The sequence below is a fragment of the Nyctereutes procyonoides genome, unplaced genomic scaffold (assembly GCF_905146905.1).
Source record: "Nyctereutes procyonoides isolate TBG_1078 unplaced genomic scaffold, NYPRO_anot_genome, whole genome shotgun sequence".
Taxonomy (NCBI): Eukaryota; Metazoa; Chordata; class Mammalia; order Carnivora; family Canidae; genus Nyctereutes; species Nyctereutes procyonoides.
In genome coordinates this window covers 25411978-25429153 of record NW_026575142.1, presented here as the reverse complement: position 1 = coordinate 25429153, position 17176 = coordinate 25411978, and the positions used below count along the sequence as shown (strand labels likewise).

At 37.5% G+C, this 17176-nt stretch overlaps 1 protein-coding gene across 6 annotated transcripts in view; it reads right to left on the bottom strand.

The window, feature by feature from the left end:
* Positions 1-14740: 14740 nt before the first annotated feature.
* ITGB6 (integrin subunit beta 6) overlaps positions 14741-17176 on the bottom strand; it is a 127288-nt gene continuing 124852 nt past the window's right edge. For all 6 annotated transcript variants that reach the window (XM_055307929.1, XM_055307932.1, XM_055307930.1 and 3 more), the window contains one exon: positions 14741-16940. In XM_055307929.1, coding sequence (XP_055163904.1) covers positions 16842-16940 — 99 coding nt within the window. In that variant the 3' untranslated portion in view covers positions 14741-16841. The remainder of the gene's footprint in view (positions 16941-17176) is intronic.

Here is a 17176-nt window from a genome sequence, read left to right as displayed (position 1 = left end):
ATAGTGAATCCTCATGAAATGTAACTACAATTATTAGATAATACCCACAACAGTTACATAATGAGGTAGATATTATTGCAGTCACTATGTAAGGATGAGGACACTGAAAGAGTTTAAGTGACTTATTGTTACAGCCCTACCCTGAGCTACACATTAACTTCAGGTGATAAGCTATCTCATAAGAGGTAACTGTACTGTAGATAAAAGGGTATGTTGGTTTATATAAGACAGAAGTTTTCTAACCTATTTAATATCTATTTTTTAGGAGACTCCCCCAGCCATTTATTAAAGTCTTCTGAATGTGTTCAAAATATCACTTTATGTTGAGATTCAGCAACACCATGGTATTTTAACTAATAATACACACAGTGGTTGGAGTACTAAGGGGAGAAAACAAGTGAAAATTCACTGGGCTAAGGGCCAGTTTCAGGGTGAGTCAATGAATTAGTTTTTTGCCTTAATCCAGGCAGCAATTTATATCAATTTAATTCAATTAACGGCTTTCCAGTGTGTGGTATTTAGCCAGAAAGAAAGTTCCAGTCACGTGGAAGTTTCAGCTGAATCTCGGTCTCAGTTGGTCTGCACAGGGTGTCTGAAACCTGCCCTGTCAGTACAGAGCCTAGTTTGTGCCATGCTCATGCTTTCCTCTACCCTCCGAGTGTAATCTTGGAGAGGATGTGCAGAGGAAGCAGGCAAAAGGGCACACATCCGTTGACAAAGGAGGAGAACCCTCCGGAGAGAATGTTCACTGAAGAGCTTTCTCAAGGCCTGTATCTCTGGTGGCCACCCTGTGAGCTCGCTCTTAGAACTTAAATGGAAAGGCTGAGGAGTGATCAATATTTGTTTGACATCTATTCATCATTTTATGGTAATTTAGATATTCTATTCCATTTAATTTTCTGCAATTATATGTTTATAATTTCTGTATATGAGATACCTTTTGTAATCACAAAATCACTGTGCCTTTTAATTTCATCTAAAGACTCCCCAGAAAAATTCAGCCAGAATCCGTGAGTGTGTTCTCATCTTGAAGGAGTAGATAGGGGAGAAGGAGGCAGAGAGAGAGAGAGCAAGGTAGGACCGATGGGTTGAAAGTCTTTCTTCCTTTATTTCTTAGCTGTGCTACTTTGGTCAAGTTGCATAAATTTGCTAAGTTTTGTGTCTGTGTGTGGGACAATAAACACCTACCTTACAGGATTATTGTAAGATGAGAAATAATGTAAGCCAAATGCCAGGCACAACTGGGCCTCCAGAAATACAACCACAGGCATTGTGAGGTAGGGAAAATGATCCTAATGGATCAGGGGCAAAGAAGTTTCTGGTATGTTCATACTTATCATGTACACTCATAGGGTTGGAGATTGTCAGGTTTTATTTTTTATTTTATTATTTTTTTAAGAGAGAGAGAGAGAGACTATGATGGGGAGACAGAGGGAGAGAGAGACTCTTAAGTAGGCTTCGCACTCAGCACGGAGTCTGATGTTGGACTCGATCTCATGACTCTGAGATCATGACCTGAGTCAAAATCAAGAGTTGGATGCTTAACCAACTGAGCCACCCAGGTGCCCAACCATCAGGTTTTATTTCTAAGCCAATTTAAAATGCTAAACCTCAGGGTAGAAAAGATAATATAGTTGAGATTAGACAGGAGATATCATGGAGCTATGAAAAGAAACCTGTAGACAGAGATCTTCACCTACCCTTCTTAGGTTTAACTGGTTAAATATTAGACTTCAGGGCAGCTTTCTAAAAAGAAAGTCTGCAAAGCTCAATGAATAGAGAGTGCTAGGATACTGGTAAACCTGTTTGATATTGCTAGTTCTCCTGGGAGTCTTTCAAGGCATGCTACTTGGCTTTTACTGTTTATCTAGGTTGAAACAGGAATCATAGTGTTCTTAAATATATGAATTTCTATAAAGGTGGAAGGTATGGATGGCTAAATGACCAGGAATCCATGAACATAAGTTAATTTTTCTGCATTATGTTTATAAATCAATCTATAGTTTTGTTCCAACATAATGACTTTATTGGCATTTTGTTACTGGAAAAAAGCAATTTATTAGTCCAAGGCCAGAAACCTAACTAGGACTGAGTGGTTAAATAATATTTTATTTATTTATTTTAAAGACTTTATTTATGTATTCATGATAATACACAGAGAGGAGAGAGAGGGAGAGTCAGAGATGCAGGCAGAGGGAGAAGCAGGTTCCATGAAGGGAGCCTGACATGGGACTCGATCCTGGGACTCCAGGATCACTCCCTGGGCCGAAGGCGGCGCTAAACCGCTGAGCCACCCGGGCTGCCCTAAATAATATTTTAGATACATTTCCTTGTGAATGCAGTTACAAAATTATAAAAGGCTTTTGGTGTACTTTTATTGAGATAAAATAGAAAAACGAAAAACTGCACAAATTTAAAATGTACGATTTGAGAATTTTTGACATATGTATATACCAATGAAACCATTATTATAATCATGGTAGTGAACATATCATCCCTACAAATTTCCCCGTGATCCTTGGTAAGCCCTTTTTGCCATTCCTCTTAATCTCAGGCCCCAGTCTGCTATTGATCTGCTTTCTGCTTTCTAGATTAGTTTGCAATTTCCAGAATTTTATATAAATTAAATCATACAGCATTTACTGCTTTTTTGTCTGGCTTCTTTCACTTAGAATAATTATTTCAAAATACAGCTGTATTGTTGCATGCATTAATAGTTCATTTAAAAATTGCTGAGTAATATTCCATTGCATGGCTATACGCAATCTGTTTATCCATTTACCTGTTGATGGATATTTGGGTTGTTTCCAATTTCATGCTATTATAAATAAAGTTGCTATGAACATTTGTGTAGAGATCCTCCTGTGGGCATATCTTTTAATTTTTCTTGGTTAAATACCCATAACTAAAACAACTGGATGATATTGTCATTATATTTTTAACTTTTGAAGAAACTAGGAAATTGTTTTCAAGTGGTTGTAACATTTTACATTCCCACCAGTAGTAGGTGAGAGTTTCAGTTTTCCCATATCTTGTTACGGGTTGAATTGTATTCTTCCCCAAAGATCTTGAAGTTCTAAGAAGTTCTAACCCTCAGAACTTGTGAACGTGACCTTATTTGGAAATAAGGTCTTTGCAGACCATCAAGTTAAGATGAAGCTATTATGACTGGTGTCCTTATGAAAAGTGGACATTGGGACACAGAGACAGACACACACACAGGGAAAACAGCATATGAAGAAGAAGGTAGAGACTGAGGTGATGCATCTACAAGCCGAAGAGTGCCAAAAATTGCCCGCAAACCACCACAACCAGGAGAGAGGCATGGGATAGATGGTCCCTTATAGCCTCAGAAGGAGCTAACCAACTCTTCCAACATTGATTTTAGCCTTCACAGCTAAATTACTAGTTAGCTATTACTATACTATTAATAATACTATTACTATTAAATTACTATTGTTTAAGCCTCCTAATTTGTGGTACTTTGTTCTGGAAACCCTAGGAAGCTAATATCCTGGCCAACACTTGGTATGGTCAGTCTTTTCAACTTTAGCCATTCTAACAGAGTACAGTAGTATTTCATTGTTGTTTAAATTTGCATTTCTTTCTTATACAGCATAGTGGCTGTAGTTGATAAATATATGTATCATATGCTTGAAATTTGCTAAGAGTAGATCTTAAACGTTCTTGTCAAAGGAAAAAGTGAAAAGAAAAAATGTAACTGTGAGGTGATGATTATGTTAATTAATTTGGTTATGCTAGTCCTTTCACAATATACACATATATCAAAACATCATGGGTGGCCCAGCGGTTTAGCGCCACCTTCAGCCCAAGGCCTGATCCTGGAGACCCGGGATCGAGTCCCGCGTCAGGCTCCCTGCATGGAGCCTGCTTCTCCCTCTGCCTGTGTCTCTGCCTCTGTGTCTGTCATAAATAAATAGAATCTTTAAAAACAACAACAAAAAACACCATGTTGTGCTCTTTAAATAGATATAATTTTCTCAATTATACTTCAACAAAAAAATAAGTAAATTTACTTTCCTGTAATAACTGATGATGTTGAAAATTTTCTCATGTGTGTATCCAGTATCCATATATCTTCTTTGGTGAAGTATCTGTTTAAATCTTTTATCCATTTAAAAAAATTGATGTGTTATTATAACTGAGTTTTGAGAGTTCTTTATATATTCTGGACACAAATTTCTTATCAGATATATTATTTGCAAATTTACTCTCCCAGCGTGTAGCTCATTTTCCCCCCTTCTCTTAATATTGTCTTTTGAAGAGCAGATGCTTTGGATTTTGATGAAGTCTACTTTATCAATTTGTTCTTTTTATGGATCATGCTTTTTTTTAAAAAAAAAAGATTTTATTTATTTACTCATGAGACACACACACACACACACACACAGAGGCAGAGACACAGGCAGAGGGAGAAGCAGAGTAGCAGGCTCCATGTAGGGAGCCCGACCCGGGACTCGTCCCAGGACTCCAGGATCACGCCTTTGGCTGAAAGCAGACACTAAACTGCTGAGCCACCCAGGGATCCCCTGGATCATGCTTTTGAAATCTAGAAATCTTTGTCTAACTCAGGGTCACAATGATATTCTATGTTTTCTTCTAAGGTAGATTTTAAGATTTTACTTTCAGGTCTGTGGTTCATTTTGTGTAAATATTTGTTTATACTGTAAGGTTTATTTTTCTATGCATGAATATTCAATCTTTCCAGCACATTTATTGAACAGACTATCCTTTCTCCACTAAATTGCCTTTTCACCTTGATCAAAAATGAGTTGTCTATATATGTCAATTTCTAGACTTTTTTGTTCCATTTACTAATTGTTTTTATTTGTACTAGTACCTCCACATTGCAATTATGGTAGTGTTATAGATATTGGTATCAGGTAGTATTAACCCTCCAATTTTGTTCTTTTTCTTTATTTTTTTAAGATTTTTTATTTATTCATGAGAGACACATAAAGAGAGGCAGAGACATAGGCAGAGGGAGAAGCAGGCTCCCTGCAGGGAGCCTAGTGTGGGACTCGATCCCAGCACCTCTGGGTCATGACCTGAGTCAAAGGCAGTCGCTCAACCACTGAGCATTCTACCCAACAACACCTTGTTCTTTTTCAAGTGCTGCTTGTTCTTTTTCAAAGTTATTTTGGCATTCTAGATCTTTTGCATTCTCATTTGTATTTTGAAAATAGTTTGTTAGCTTCTACAAAAATCCTGCTGGGATTTGAATTGAAATTGGATTCAATCTGTAAATCAATTTGGGAGAAAAGTCATCATAACATTGTTGAGTCGGGATGCCTGAGTGGCTCAGTGGTTGAGCGTCTGCCTTTGGCTCAGGGCGAGATCCTGGGGTCCTGGGATGGAGTCCCACATTGGGACTCTCCACAGGGAGCCTGTGTCTCCCTCTGCCTGTACCTCTGCCTCACTTTCTGTGTCTCTTGTGAATAAATAAATGAAATCTTAAAAACATAACAATATTGAGTCTTCTGATCCGTGAATAAGCAATATGTATTCATTTATTTAAAACTTTAATTTTTCTCAATATTTTGTAGTTTTTAATGTATAGTTCTTTTACATCTTTCATCAGATTTATCTCTAAGTGTTTCATATTTTTGATGCTATTGTAAATAGCATTTAAAATTATTTTTCAATCTGTAATTTTTTGCCAGTTTGTGGAAATGCAATTAATTTTTGTATATATTGATCTTGTATCCTGCAACCTTGCTAAATTCATTTATTCTACTAGCTTTTCATAGGTTCCATAGATTTTTCTGCATAGTGAATAAAGATAGTTTTACTTCTTCCTTTCTAATCTGAATGCCTTTTATTTTATATCTTAGCTGATTGTACGAGTTTGAATCTCCAGTACCAGAGGTATAGGTTGAATAGAAATAGTATGAGTGGAAAGCATCCAGTCTTAGGCCATTAAGTATGATCTTAACTATAGGGTTTTCATAGATTTCTTTTATCAGCTTCAGGAGGATCTCTTCTATTTTTAATTTGGTGAGAGGTTTTATTAGAAATGGATGTTGCATTTGGTCAAATACTTTTTCTGTATATATGAGATGATCATGATTTTCTTTTAGCTTGTTTATATGGTGGATTATTTCATTGATTTTTGTATATTAAATGAACTCTGCATTACTGGACTAAACCCCGTTTAGCTATAATATATTTTCCTTTTATGTATTGGATTTAACTTGCTAGTGTTTTGTTTAAAATTTTTTCTGTGTTCATGAGGAATATCGGCTTCAGTTTTCTTGTAATGTCTTTTCTTTTGATATTAGCTTAATGCTGGCTGCAAAGAATGTATCGGGAAGTATTCCCTTTTCTTCAGTTTTCTGGAAGCATTTGTGTAGAATTGGTAGGCAATTTCTTCATTAAGCATTTGATGGAATTTATCTTTGAAGCCATCTGGTCCTGGGCTTTTCTTTGTGGGAAGGTTTTTTTGTTTCGTTTTGTGTTTAGAGAGAGCGAGCGAGTGAGGGGATTGCCGACAGAAAGGGGGAGAGAGAATCTCAAACAGGCTCCAGGTTCAGTGTGGACACCAAAGTGGGGCTTGATCTCATGACTCTCAGATCATGAGCTGATCTGAAATCAAGAGTCGGTTGTTCAACAAACTGAGCCACCCAAGCACCCCTCATTGTGGGAAGGTTTTTAATCACGCTTTCAATTTCTTTCACATATAAGGAAACTCAGATTATCTATTTTTTCAAACAATTTTTTTGTCTTTCAAGGAATTTGTTCATTTCATATAGGTTTTCAAATTTATAGGCATAAAGTTGTTCATAACATTCCCTTATTTATCCATTTAGTGTCTGTAGACCCTATAGTAATATTACCTATCTCATTCCTGCTACTGATAATTTGTGTTTTCTATTTTTCTTTTCCCAATATCTCTAAAGGTTTACCAATTTTATTTATCTTAAAGAAGCTTTGGGTGTCATTGATTTTCTCTTTTGTTTTTCTGTATTCTATATCATTGATTTCCACTTTGATATTCATTATTTCTTTTCTTCTGCTTTTTCCCCCTCTTCTTTTTCTGGTTAAAATAGAAGCTGAGGTCATTGATTTGTGATTTTTTTTTTCTAACATAGTCATTTATTGCTACAAATTTACCTCATGTACTATTTTAGTGACATCCTACATATTCTGATATATTGCGCTTTTGTTCAGGTTAAAATACTTCCTGATTTTCATTTTGAGTTCTTCTTTGACCCATGGGTTACTTAGAAGTGTGTCATTTGGTTTCCAAATATTTGCGGATTGACCAGATATCTTTTTGCTATTGATTTCTAATAAAATTCTATTATGGTCAAAGAACATACTTTGTGTGACTTGAGGTTTTCTAAATGTATTGAGATTTGTTTTATGGCCTAGAGTATGGTCTATTTTGCTAAATACTTCATGTGTACTTAAAAAAATAATAGCTTCTGCTGTTGTTGGGTAGAATGCTCTACAACTGTCAATTAGATAAGTTGGGGCTATGTAGGACTTACTTTGTCTCTTGTGTCTCAGGGATCACTGTCCTTTAATGCCTGATGTCTAGTGTCTTGAAAACCATTGTTTTATGTATTTTGTTTATTTTTGTTGTTGTTACATGTGGGGGAGTAAATCTGGTTTCTGTTGCTTCATCTTTTTCGGAAGCAGAAATCTCATCCATTTTTTAGGGGTTTTTTAAAAGCAAATCTAAATCTAAACTCCAAACTCGCTTTTGATGAGTAAAAGGAGGAAGCAGGAAATAAAGATTAGCATGAGGAACTCTAGAAATCTGTGCTATAAAATTCTTTTCAATGGTTTATGATTCTGTTTGGTTTCCCCCAAGGAGTGTTTGTGGTATGTATGTGTGTGTGTAAGTGTGTGCAGTGTTGGTACATGAATGCATTTCATATTTATCTAGAGCACACTTCAGAACCAATGAATAAACTTCAAAAACAAATCAAATCTGGGCAGCCAAATCAGACATAAAATCTTAAAAGCATGTTACTGAAGTCTCTGAGCTAAAATGTTTTAGTTGAGGAGAACACTTTAGACCCACACTCTTATACGTGATTCTAACACTGGGAATATCAGGTTTTGATCCAATTTCATAGAAAAGATATTTGAAGGAAAAGAAGCTACACTAGGCATTCTTACTGAGAAGCTTGGTTAATGGTCTCTGCACTCCACCAGCTGTCCCTCTCCAGGCAAGGGCACTCCTGTGTCCAAAGCTTCCTATTAATTTCTGGGAATATGAGGAAAACAATGACCAGGTCTTCCCTTCACAACTTGCTTTTCCTAGGCTCCATGAAGATCAGTGTTTTCCATTAACACTGTCTTTCCTCACACCATACAGTAGAAAATACCATCAATAGTCTTGTGACTTTTTTTTATGGAAATCACGTTCTAGCCCTATTCTAGTTGTCTTCTATCTGTAGATATCCAAATCTTCCTGAATCACTCATTTCAAGATAGTCTCTTGGATTATCTTTACAAGGGGTTAATTATCTCCATTTGTGCTGATTTTTACTGGTTTCATTTCCAGAATAATTTAATTTTCAGCTCTGGGGATGGCACACTTCCTCTCTGTGGGCTGGATAAAGTTATGCCGTGCATAAACCCTATCACCAAGACTTTGTGCACCATCCTGCTCCCTCCAGTGTGATTAAATACTCTGCCTCCTGGATTTTCCCTGGTCCTTTGCCTTTAATTGTATTCCCTGAGGTAATTGTGTGACTCACCTATGTGAGCTGCAGAAAACCTGTGTGTTTCTTTTTACTAAATCTTTCTGTGTTTTGACTTGCACTTTCTATTCAGGCAAATTCCTGTTTGTTAGTAAAAGCAATTATTTTCAAGAAAGGCTAGGCCCAAAACTGAACTGGTCTTGGCTTGTTAGCTCAAGTTTCTTAAAAAACAAAATCTGAAATCTGTCGCTTGTGTTTGTTATTTGTCATAAATAGTTGTGGCCTTATTATTTCCATTAGTCGTCTTAATTTTGCCTGTAGGTCCTAGTGACCTACATCATTCTTCTACTCCTTTCCTTGTTTTCCCATCGCCTTCCTATTTCTAAGAAAAGCCTGTAATTTGTTTTGTGGCCTGTCCCTCTGGGAGGAGGGACTAGGGAAAGGACCAAGATACATTACTGTGAAATTATTCTTAGAGCTGAGCAATGACCTCTAAGGGCCACAAATATTAATTTGAGAAGTGTTGCTTTAAGTGATTTTTCATTCATTTATATCCATATCAAATATGTCTATTCTTTGCGTCCCAAACCTGAGTGAATAAATCTTTTTAACATTTTTTAGTATTATTAGTATTTTAGATGGGAGAAGGACAGACGAAGAGGGAGAGAGAGAATCTTAAGCAGGCTCCATGCCCAGTGCAGAGTCTGTCACGGGGCTTGATTTCACAACTGTGAGATCATGACCTGAAATCAAGAGTCAGATGCTTAATAACCAACTGAGCCACTCAGGCACCCCCACATCTTTTTAACATTTAGACTTAAATTTTGTTGGCTGTGTTCCTCACCATGATACCCTGAAGGCTTCAGGGACCCCTTCTGAAGTTTAAACTCACCTCTGGTGTCCGGAAATCCCTGGGGGTGCCTTACATGCCCGATGGCAACTTCTTGGTACTTCTTCTCTATGGCACCACACCCAGGCCCAGAACACTGCTCCACATTCCACCACCTAAGCTGACTGAGCACTTTCCTCCAGGCCCAATCTCCCATCACCATGTTCCTGGCTGCTGCCTGTCTCTAGGTCTCGGTTCAACCTGCAGCCCTGGCAGGTATCTACTCCATTGCTGCCACTCACCTCCACTCGACAGCCTGATGCTCTGCTTTCTGGGCCAATAGAGCCCATCTTCCTTTAGTCATTTGCAAGCAATTCCTCTCTTGTGTGTTCCACTCTTTCCAAAGGGGCCCCACAATAGAGCTGCCTCGGCCCCAGGAGTTCACAGGTCAGACTTCAGATTATATGGACTTCTTTTAAGGACTCATTTAAGGGATCCCTGGGTGGCGCAGCGGTTTGGCGCCTGCCTTTGGCCCAGGGCGCGATCCTGGAGACCCGGGATCGAATCCCACGTCGGGCTCCCGGTGCGTGGAGCCTGCTTCTCCCTCTGCCTCTCTCTCTCTCTCTCTGTGACTGTCCTGAGTAAATAAAAATTATTAAAAAAAAAAAAAAAAAACTGCTTTAAAAAAAAAAAAAAAAGGACTCATTTAAGAAGCTGTTACCACATTTACCCAGAAACAGTATTCTTGTCTTACACTTCAACCCTTATTCTGAGCTAATTCATTGTATCAGAGACACTTCTATGTTATTCTTTTCATGCACTTCATGGTTCTCCCTTAAGATTTGTCTTCAGTGTTCTGATCATACGTAGACCCCAGCCTTGGATACTCTGCTTTTTCCAAGAGGGTGATTATTGAAGGAACTCAGTTAATGAAAAAGAACTAAAATTTACTGAACATTTATTAAGCAAATATGTCAAATTCTTTAATGTGTTATTTCATTTAATTCTCACAAGAACCTCAGGAAAATATGAGGAATATATGCAATAATGATTCAACACAGAAACAGTTGAGGACAGGAGTGTCTATCAGATTGTTAGCTCTTCCCTGTGAACTTCTCAGCAGGTGAAGTTAAGACACATATATTCACATCCTGTTAAATCTGAGCCTAAATCTGAGCCTAGGATGTTAAATGGAAGCTTTGTGTGTGAAGAAACTATAAAAATGATAATGTGTGCTTTCCTGTGTCCATCTGGAACTGAAGCCATTTTCAGATTTTGGAATGAAACAGAATTATATTGAAGCATGAATTCATTATCTTTTATTTTTTTAAAGATTTTATTTATTTATTCATGAGAGACACACACAGAGAGAGAGGTAGAGACTCAGGCAGAGGGAGAAGCAAGCTCCATGCAGGGAGCCCAATGCATGACTCGATCCCAGGACCCCATGATCACTCCCTGGGCTGAAGGCAGGCGCCAAACCGCTGAGCCACCCAGGAATCCTTGAATTAGTTATCTTTTAAAATGAATAGTAGTTTTGATTAAATCAAACAATGAGTGAACATGATCAAAAAAGCTTCGGAGAAAAACATTGTACATTTTCTTTTTTGCCTCTATGACAAATTCATGTTTTATTTTGCTCAGTGTTTTTAGACTTTTATATAGTTTTCTTCTCCAATTCCATCTTCTCAGTAAAAAAAGTTTCTAAAAACTGACACATTTCCTGAAATCAATGACATAGACATTTAATACACTGAAACTATGCAAAATACATGTAACAGCTACTCTACTTATCTTAATTTTCGTGATCCCAGGGCAGGGTTTATGCTATTTATGATCTCTGTGACCCAGTTTTCTCATCTGTAAAATAGGAGGTACTAATAATACCATACCATCTGGATAAGTTAGCATATATAAAGCACTTGGAACAGTAGATGTTACCAATTTCTATTAGCAATGCAAGGTATTAAATGATAGTAAGACACATCTATTAAAATAAGAATCAATAGATACATCTATTGTATATAGTATAGTATATCTATATAGTAATAGATATAAATAAATAATAAAAGGTACAAATAAATCTAGTAGCATCTACCTATTAAAATAAGAAAGAAATATGTATGTGTATTTATAAATGTACTATATATATAGCTACATATAGTAAAATATGCAAACAAAAAATTGTTCAACAGGAAGATTTTTTAATAACATACACATACACACACACTTATATTAGGTGTAGCAAAGCAACCTGGATGAAAAAAATTAACCTAGTGACTTTCTCCTCAATTATTGACAAACAATGGAGTTTCATGATGCATCATCTTTTGATGTTGACCTGAAATAGGATTGGGTGCTGTGGAACAACCATGAATGTAAATACATTTCAGGCTGAAAAAACAAAACAATTTGAGCAGTAAGTTTCCTTATAAAACATACACCTAGAAATTGCAAAGGCCAGATTGAAATTTCCAACTGAACTTGAGCCTCCATGAGATTTGTAAAGTCTTGAAGTTGTTAATGACACCGAAGAGCAGGTTTGGGTCGAACCTGTGCCTTTCAGTGCCCAGTGCCTCTCCCAGGGCCTATTCCCAGTGCCCAGTGCCTCTCCCAGGGCCTACCCCCAGGACAGGTTTACAGAATGAAAACCCCTGAGATACTTGTGTTGCTCTCTCTTTGCTGGTTGTGCAGCCAAATGGGAGAGAAAAGAGGATGAAGTTTTGATTCATATTTGGATATCTCCAAGGCATGGGGAAGCAGCATTTAATCCTGCTGTGATCCATGAACCAAAGAAATTAATGCCTCGGCCCAAGCTTTAGGACTATGTGGTTGCTGCCCAAGCACTGGCTGCAGAAGTCTCATTCAGAACTTTACTCGTTTAGTACTAGAGTATCCAAGCCCCACTGACTTTTTTTTTTTAAGATTTTATTTATTTATTCATGAAAGACACACAGAGAGAGGCAGAATCATAGGCAGAAGGGGAAGCAGGTTTCCCATGAGGAGCCCAGTGTGGGACTCAGTCCCAAGACCCGTGATCAAGACCTGATCCAAAGGCAGATGCTCAACCACTGAGCCACCCAAGTGCCCCCCACAAGAGACCTTTAAAAGAGCCACTGTGAAGTCTCAAACTTAACTTGCCTTGCTTTTTAGTTGTGTTGACTTGAGTCTGCTGCAGAGTAATAAAATTTAACAGAAGGGAGAATGTTTATCACATTTCGTTCAGTACCTATTTCTCATTCCCTCTGCATAAGGATTTTTTTCCCACTTAGATTTCCATAAAACGAAGATGACACAAAATTGTTATGACTCATTAAGATTTAAATAAATTTACTCTTTTGAGAGGTCAGCGTTCTCTTATAGTTAAAGACTGTTATTAAAAAAAAAAAAAGACTGTTATTGGTAGGATAGCTTCTCCAGTACTGGAAGTACCTGAAGGACTGTGGAGAGGTGAAGGAGAGAGCAAATCAGAAGACCCTGGGTTGCTTTGAGCGCTGCCCTTTGCCATTTGGAGGGTTTCACAGGGTGTTTCAGGGCATGATCGTTTCTGATGTTGAAGAGTCTTTAAAGGGAAACCTGAACCAGATTAAAACACGTGACTTCTCAGCCGAAACCCCCACGGGGCTAGGTCTTCCCACTAGGAAACCCCACAGCCGGCCTGAGTCAAGGGAATAGCAGGCTCAGAAGAATGAGTAGATTTAAAATGAACAGCCAATCACCCCCACTCCCATATATCTCATTCTCAGCATCGACCATGCATAGTTGCTGCCCCAAAGACTTTTTCTTCCCACTTCTCAAACTTTCCAAACTTTCCTGGCTCTCCCCCAAGCCCAGCCAGGTAAACTTTTGTTTCTTTACTCTCCCTCCCCTGGTTTAGTTAGTGCCTAACTGTTCAGAGCAACTTAGCCTTGCATTCTTTTTTTAAAACTTCTGTTTTATTACCCAGATCCAGTAGGCACTCTGACTTGGGCATAGGAGTTGCTGTGGTCCCCCAGTCCCCAGGGAGTTGGGTGGAAGATGGGGCTTTACAATTAAGGGAACTGTGTGAGTTGGTGCTGGGTCGACTACTGGCTTAGACCTAGGGCACAGATGGGGACAAGTGGACCTGGGATGTGCATACCCCAATATCATATATTCATTTGTTTACCATCTTCTCCCCCACTAGAGAGCATAAGAACGGCTTATTTGGTTCATTTCTGTATCCCTAATCATAAGAACAATGTCTGGCCTTTACTAGGCACTCAGTAATATTGACTGAAGGAATTTATTGGGCATCTACTATGTAATAGGTGCTGGAAGAGACAGGCACTGCCACCATGTTGCAGATGGAAAAACTAAGGCGAAAAGGGATTCTCGCAATGCTATTAAAAATGGGAACAGTTTCTGAATCTCCAGATATCCAGCTTTCTTCTACAACAAACAGTTTGTTTCAGGGTATAAATACTCTTGACTTACCCTGCCCTTTTGCAAAGAAAGAAAAGGACTTCTTCTCAGCTGGCTCCTTTTGTAAGAAGTGGTTTCTCTCTGCTTAATTTTGGAAAATGAGCATGGCACCATAGAATTTACGAAATGGATGTCCAGAAAAGTAGCACTGTCCAACTGTATTGGTTGGCTAGGGCTGTCATAACAAAATATCAGAGTGGAGGGCTCAAGCAATGGAAATGTATTTTCTCACAATTTTGGAGTCCAGAAGGCCCAGATTAAGGTGCTGGCAGGGCTGCTTGCTTCCAAGGCCTTTCTCTTTGGTTTGTAGATGGCTTTCCACTCTCTATGGCATCCCATGGTTGTCCCTTTGTGCACATCTGTGTTCTAATCCCCTCTTCGTATAAGGACACCAATCATATTGGACTAAGACCCAACCTAATGATCTCATTTTAATTTAATTACCTTTTAAAAGACCTTATCTCTTATTCAATCATATTCTGAGGTACTTTGGGGTTAGAACTCCAGTATGCAAGTAGAATAAGACCATAATTCAGCCCATAACACTAATCCTGATTTTACAATGTCCCAGCCTCTTTTAAAAAAACTTGTGATGTGGGTATTGTAACCATGCAGCAAACTGCAGCCTGTTCTTTTCTGTCTCCTGCCTTTGGTGGCTACCTCCTTCTGTTCTTCCCTTTGGCCCCAGAATGGGACCAGCGGGTGGTCAGAGCAGGTCACACAGGGACCCGGAAACCCAAGAAGAGGGTTTTGTACCTAGTAGATGAAAGGAATTATCATCCATCTAAGGTTTATTGTTTAAATTACCATGTTTATTTATGTCAACACAAAATACAGTAAGACAACTTACAAAAAAAAATCCATTTATCTTCATGTAATATAACTCTTCAGTGAACAGAAGTAGTACCGTTAATGTTTTGGCCTTTTCAAGGTCCAGCCTTGGGTCAAAACAGTATTCAGAGAAATAGCAGATTCTTCTCTACCTTCCCCCAATATACACACAAAGGAAACTCATATTTTCTAGAATCTCATTCTAGTAATAATAATAAAAAAAATCACATGTAGAGGTGAATACTACTGTTGTGTCACCACTATTGCAACTTCCTTGTTGCTATAGATGTTCCCCAGACTCTGGGCTTCAGTCAGGAGCACAGGGGGTACATCTGCCCTTCAGGTATCCAAGGTGATTGTTTAGTAATTCTTTTAGGATAGCTGTGTATTCCCCAAGTGTCTGATTTACCTGAGCTGTTTAGAAACCAGAAAAGAAATGTCTCCAAGCAATCAAATCTATACAGATCTGTTCAGTAGAATTGAAGAAACTTATCGTAGGTTCTGTGCCAACTCAATGGATACATTTGAAGCCTCCATTACATAATGAACTATTCACCTAGTGAAAGCTTTCCCATGACAATTTACTCAAAGGTGATGAACACTGCACAAAAGTACAAGACCTCACCTCTGCTCCAGTAGTTTAAATGCTATTTTAGTCTCACGACATTTTCAAACAAATGATAGTTATCACTTAACGAACCAAATCTTTCCATCATTTCATGTAGAAAAAAGAGTCAGTCTCATACTGTGGAGAGAAGAAATAGCTCTGGAGCTGGAATATCTGGATTCTGGACCAGTTCTTCTACTCAATCTCTGAGGCTTAGCTTCCTTATGAACATCAAATAAATGGTAGCACTCTGTGAAGCAGTACTAATAAGAAATAATATTCTATGGAGTCCATCTCTTCAATCAATCTATGGATCCTTAATTATCCACATGTAATTTGCGAGTAAAATCTTACTCTTTAAAGTAAAGGTACAATGCATAGTCACCATATGCAGCTGAAATGTGCAAGTGAAGTTATATAAACGGAAACGAATATGAATAGAAAGCCTATTTTTCATGAGATACTGTACTCTTGCTGTGTTTGCTTTCAAGCCATTTAAAATGTTATTCTGTTTAACCCATGTTCCTTTTGCATTATTGGAGCTCTTTTTGATTAAACTATATAGCCACTTAAAGTAATTTTTAATAAGAAATTAAAACTTTCAAAAAAAAAGAAATTAAAACTTTCATATGACATTTCCAGGGTTTAGATGGCTATGAAACTAAGTAAAATGGATTGAGAAATATGGGAGCAGTATGGTTTGGAAACTCAGGGTAAGGAGGGAACTTGAGTATAGAAATTTCTTCTTCAGGTAATTAAAAATAATCTAGACTAGGTATTTTTGTTTTTACTGGTAACTTTCTAATTTATTTTTTAACTTTATAATGTATAAATTACTTCTTCTTTTTATAAAATACTTGTTTGTGTTCCCAACTTTAGGTACATGCAAATCCACAGAAATTATTAACATTTACTATGTTTGGGACGTCTTTAGAAGAATTGTATCCTCACAGTTGAAGTAAAAGTCAGTATCTCATTTTTCATAGATTTTTTAAAAGAATCCTCCTTTAGGAAAGGGCAGATTTACTAAAAGTTTAGAATTAATTCAGGAGTGTGATTATTTAATATGAGCATATGGACTTTGTGACTTTGCTGAGACAAAGACTTTAGGTAGCTATATTCCTGCAACAAATGAGATTCTAATTTCAAACATTTTTCAAATGCAAATCAGGCCCCCATGTGTCATTTTGATGATTTTTTGAGGCATTAATGCAACAGAGTTAGTATTCCTCAATGATCCCCAAAGTCACCCCTTTGCTAAGGATATTTCTCTTCCTGATTATTTTGAACCTGCCAACACAGTCTCTAACCTTCATACAGACAATGACTGATCTCCAAATGACCTATTATTATCTTAAAGCAACCTCGTTTTGGAGCAACAAAAAAAGAAAAATTAAATAGTGCATTAACATTTCATATCAGTGAAGCAGACTTTTTCATGCATGAAGTAGTTCTATCCATCTGTGGAAAGGTCCATCTTTTGTTTTTCCCTGTGTTTATAGGTTACATTTTTAAAGGTACTGGTGGAGCCTCTGTATAGTGGATTCGTTCCCTAAAAGAAAGAAAGAAGAAAGAAAGATTCAAATGAAAGTAGGTATCTATTATTACATGGTTTTACTATATTTAAATCATTTCATTGTACATTACAAACTAAAGAAGAGAGTCAGGCTCAAGCTTGGAAGCCATTTGAATAATTTTGGTTAATGTCATATATCATACTCTTAGCATTTTAAAATTTACACATCTTCATTTAATTTTTTAATATGCAGAACCAGTGCCTTATGTGTA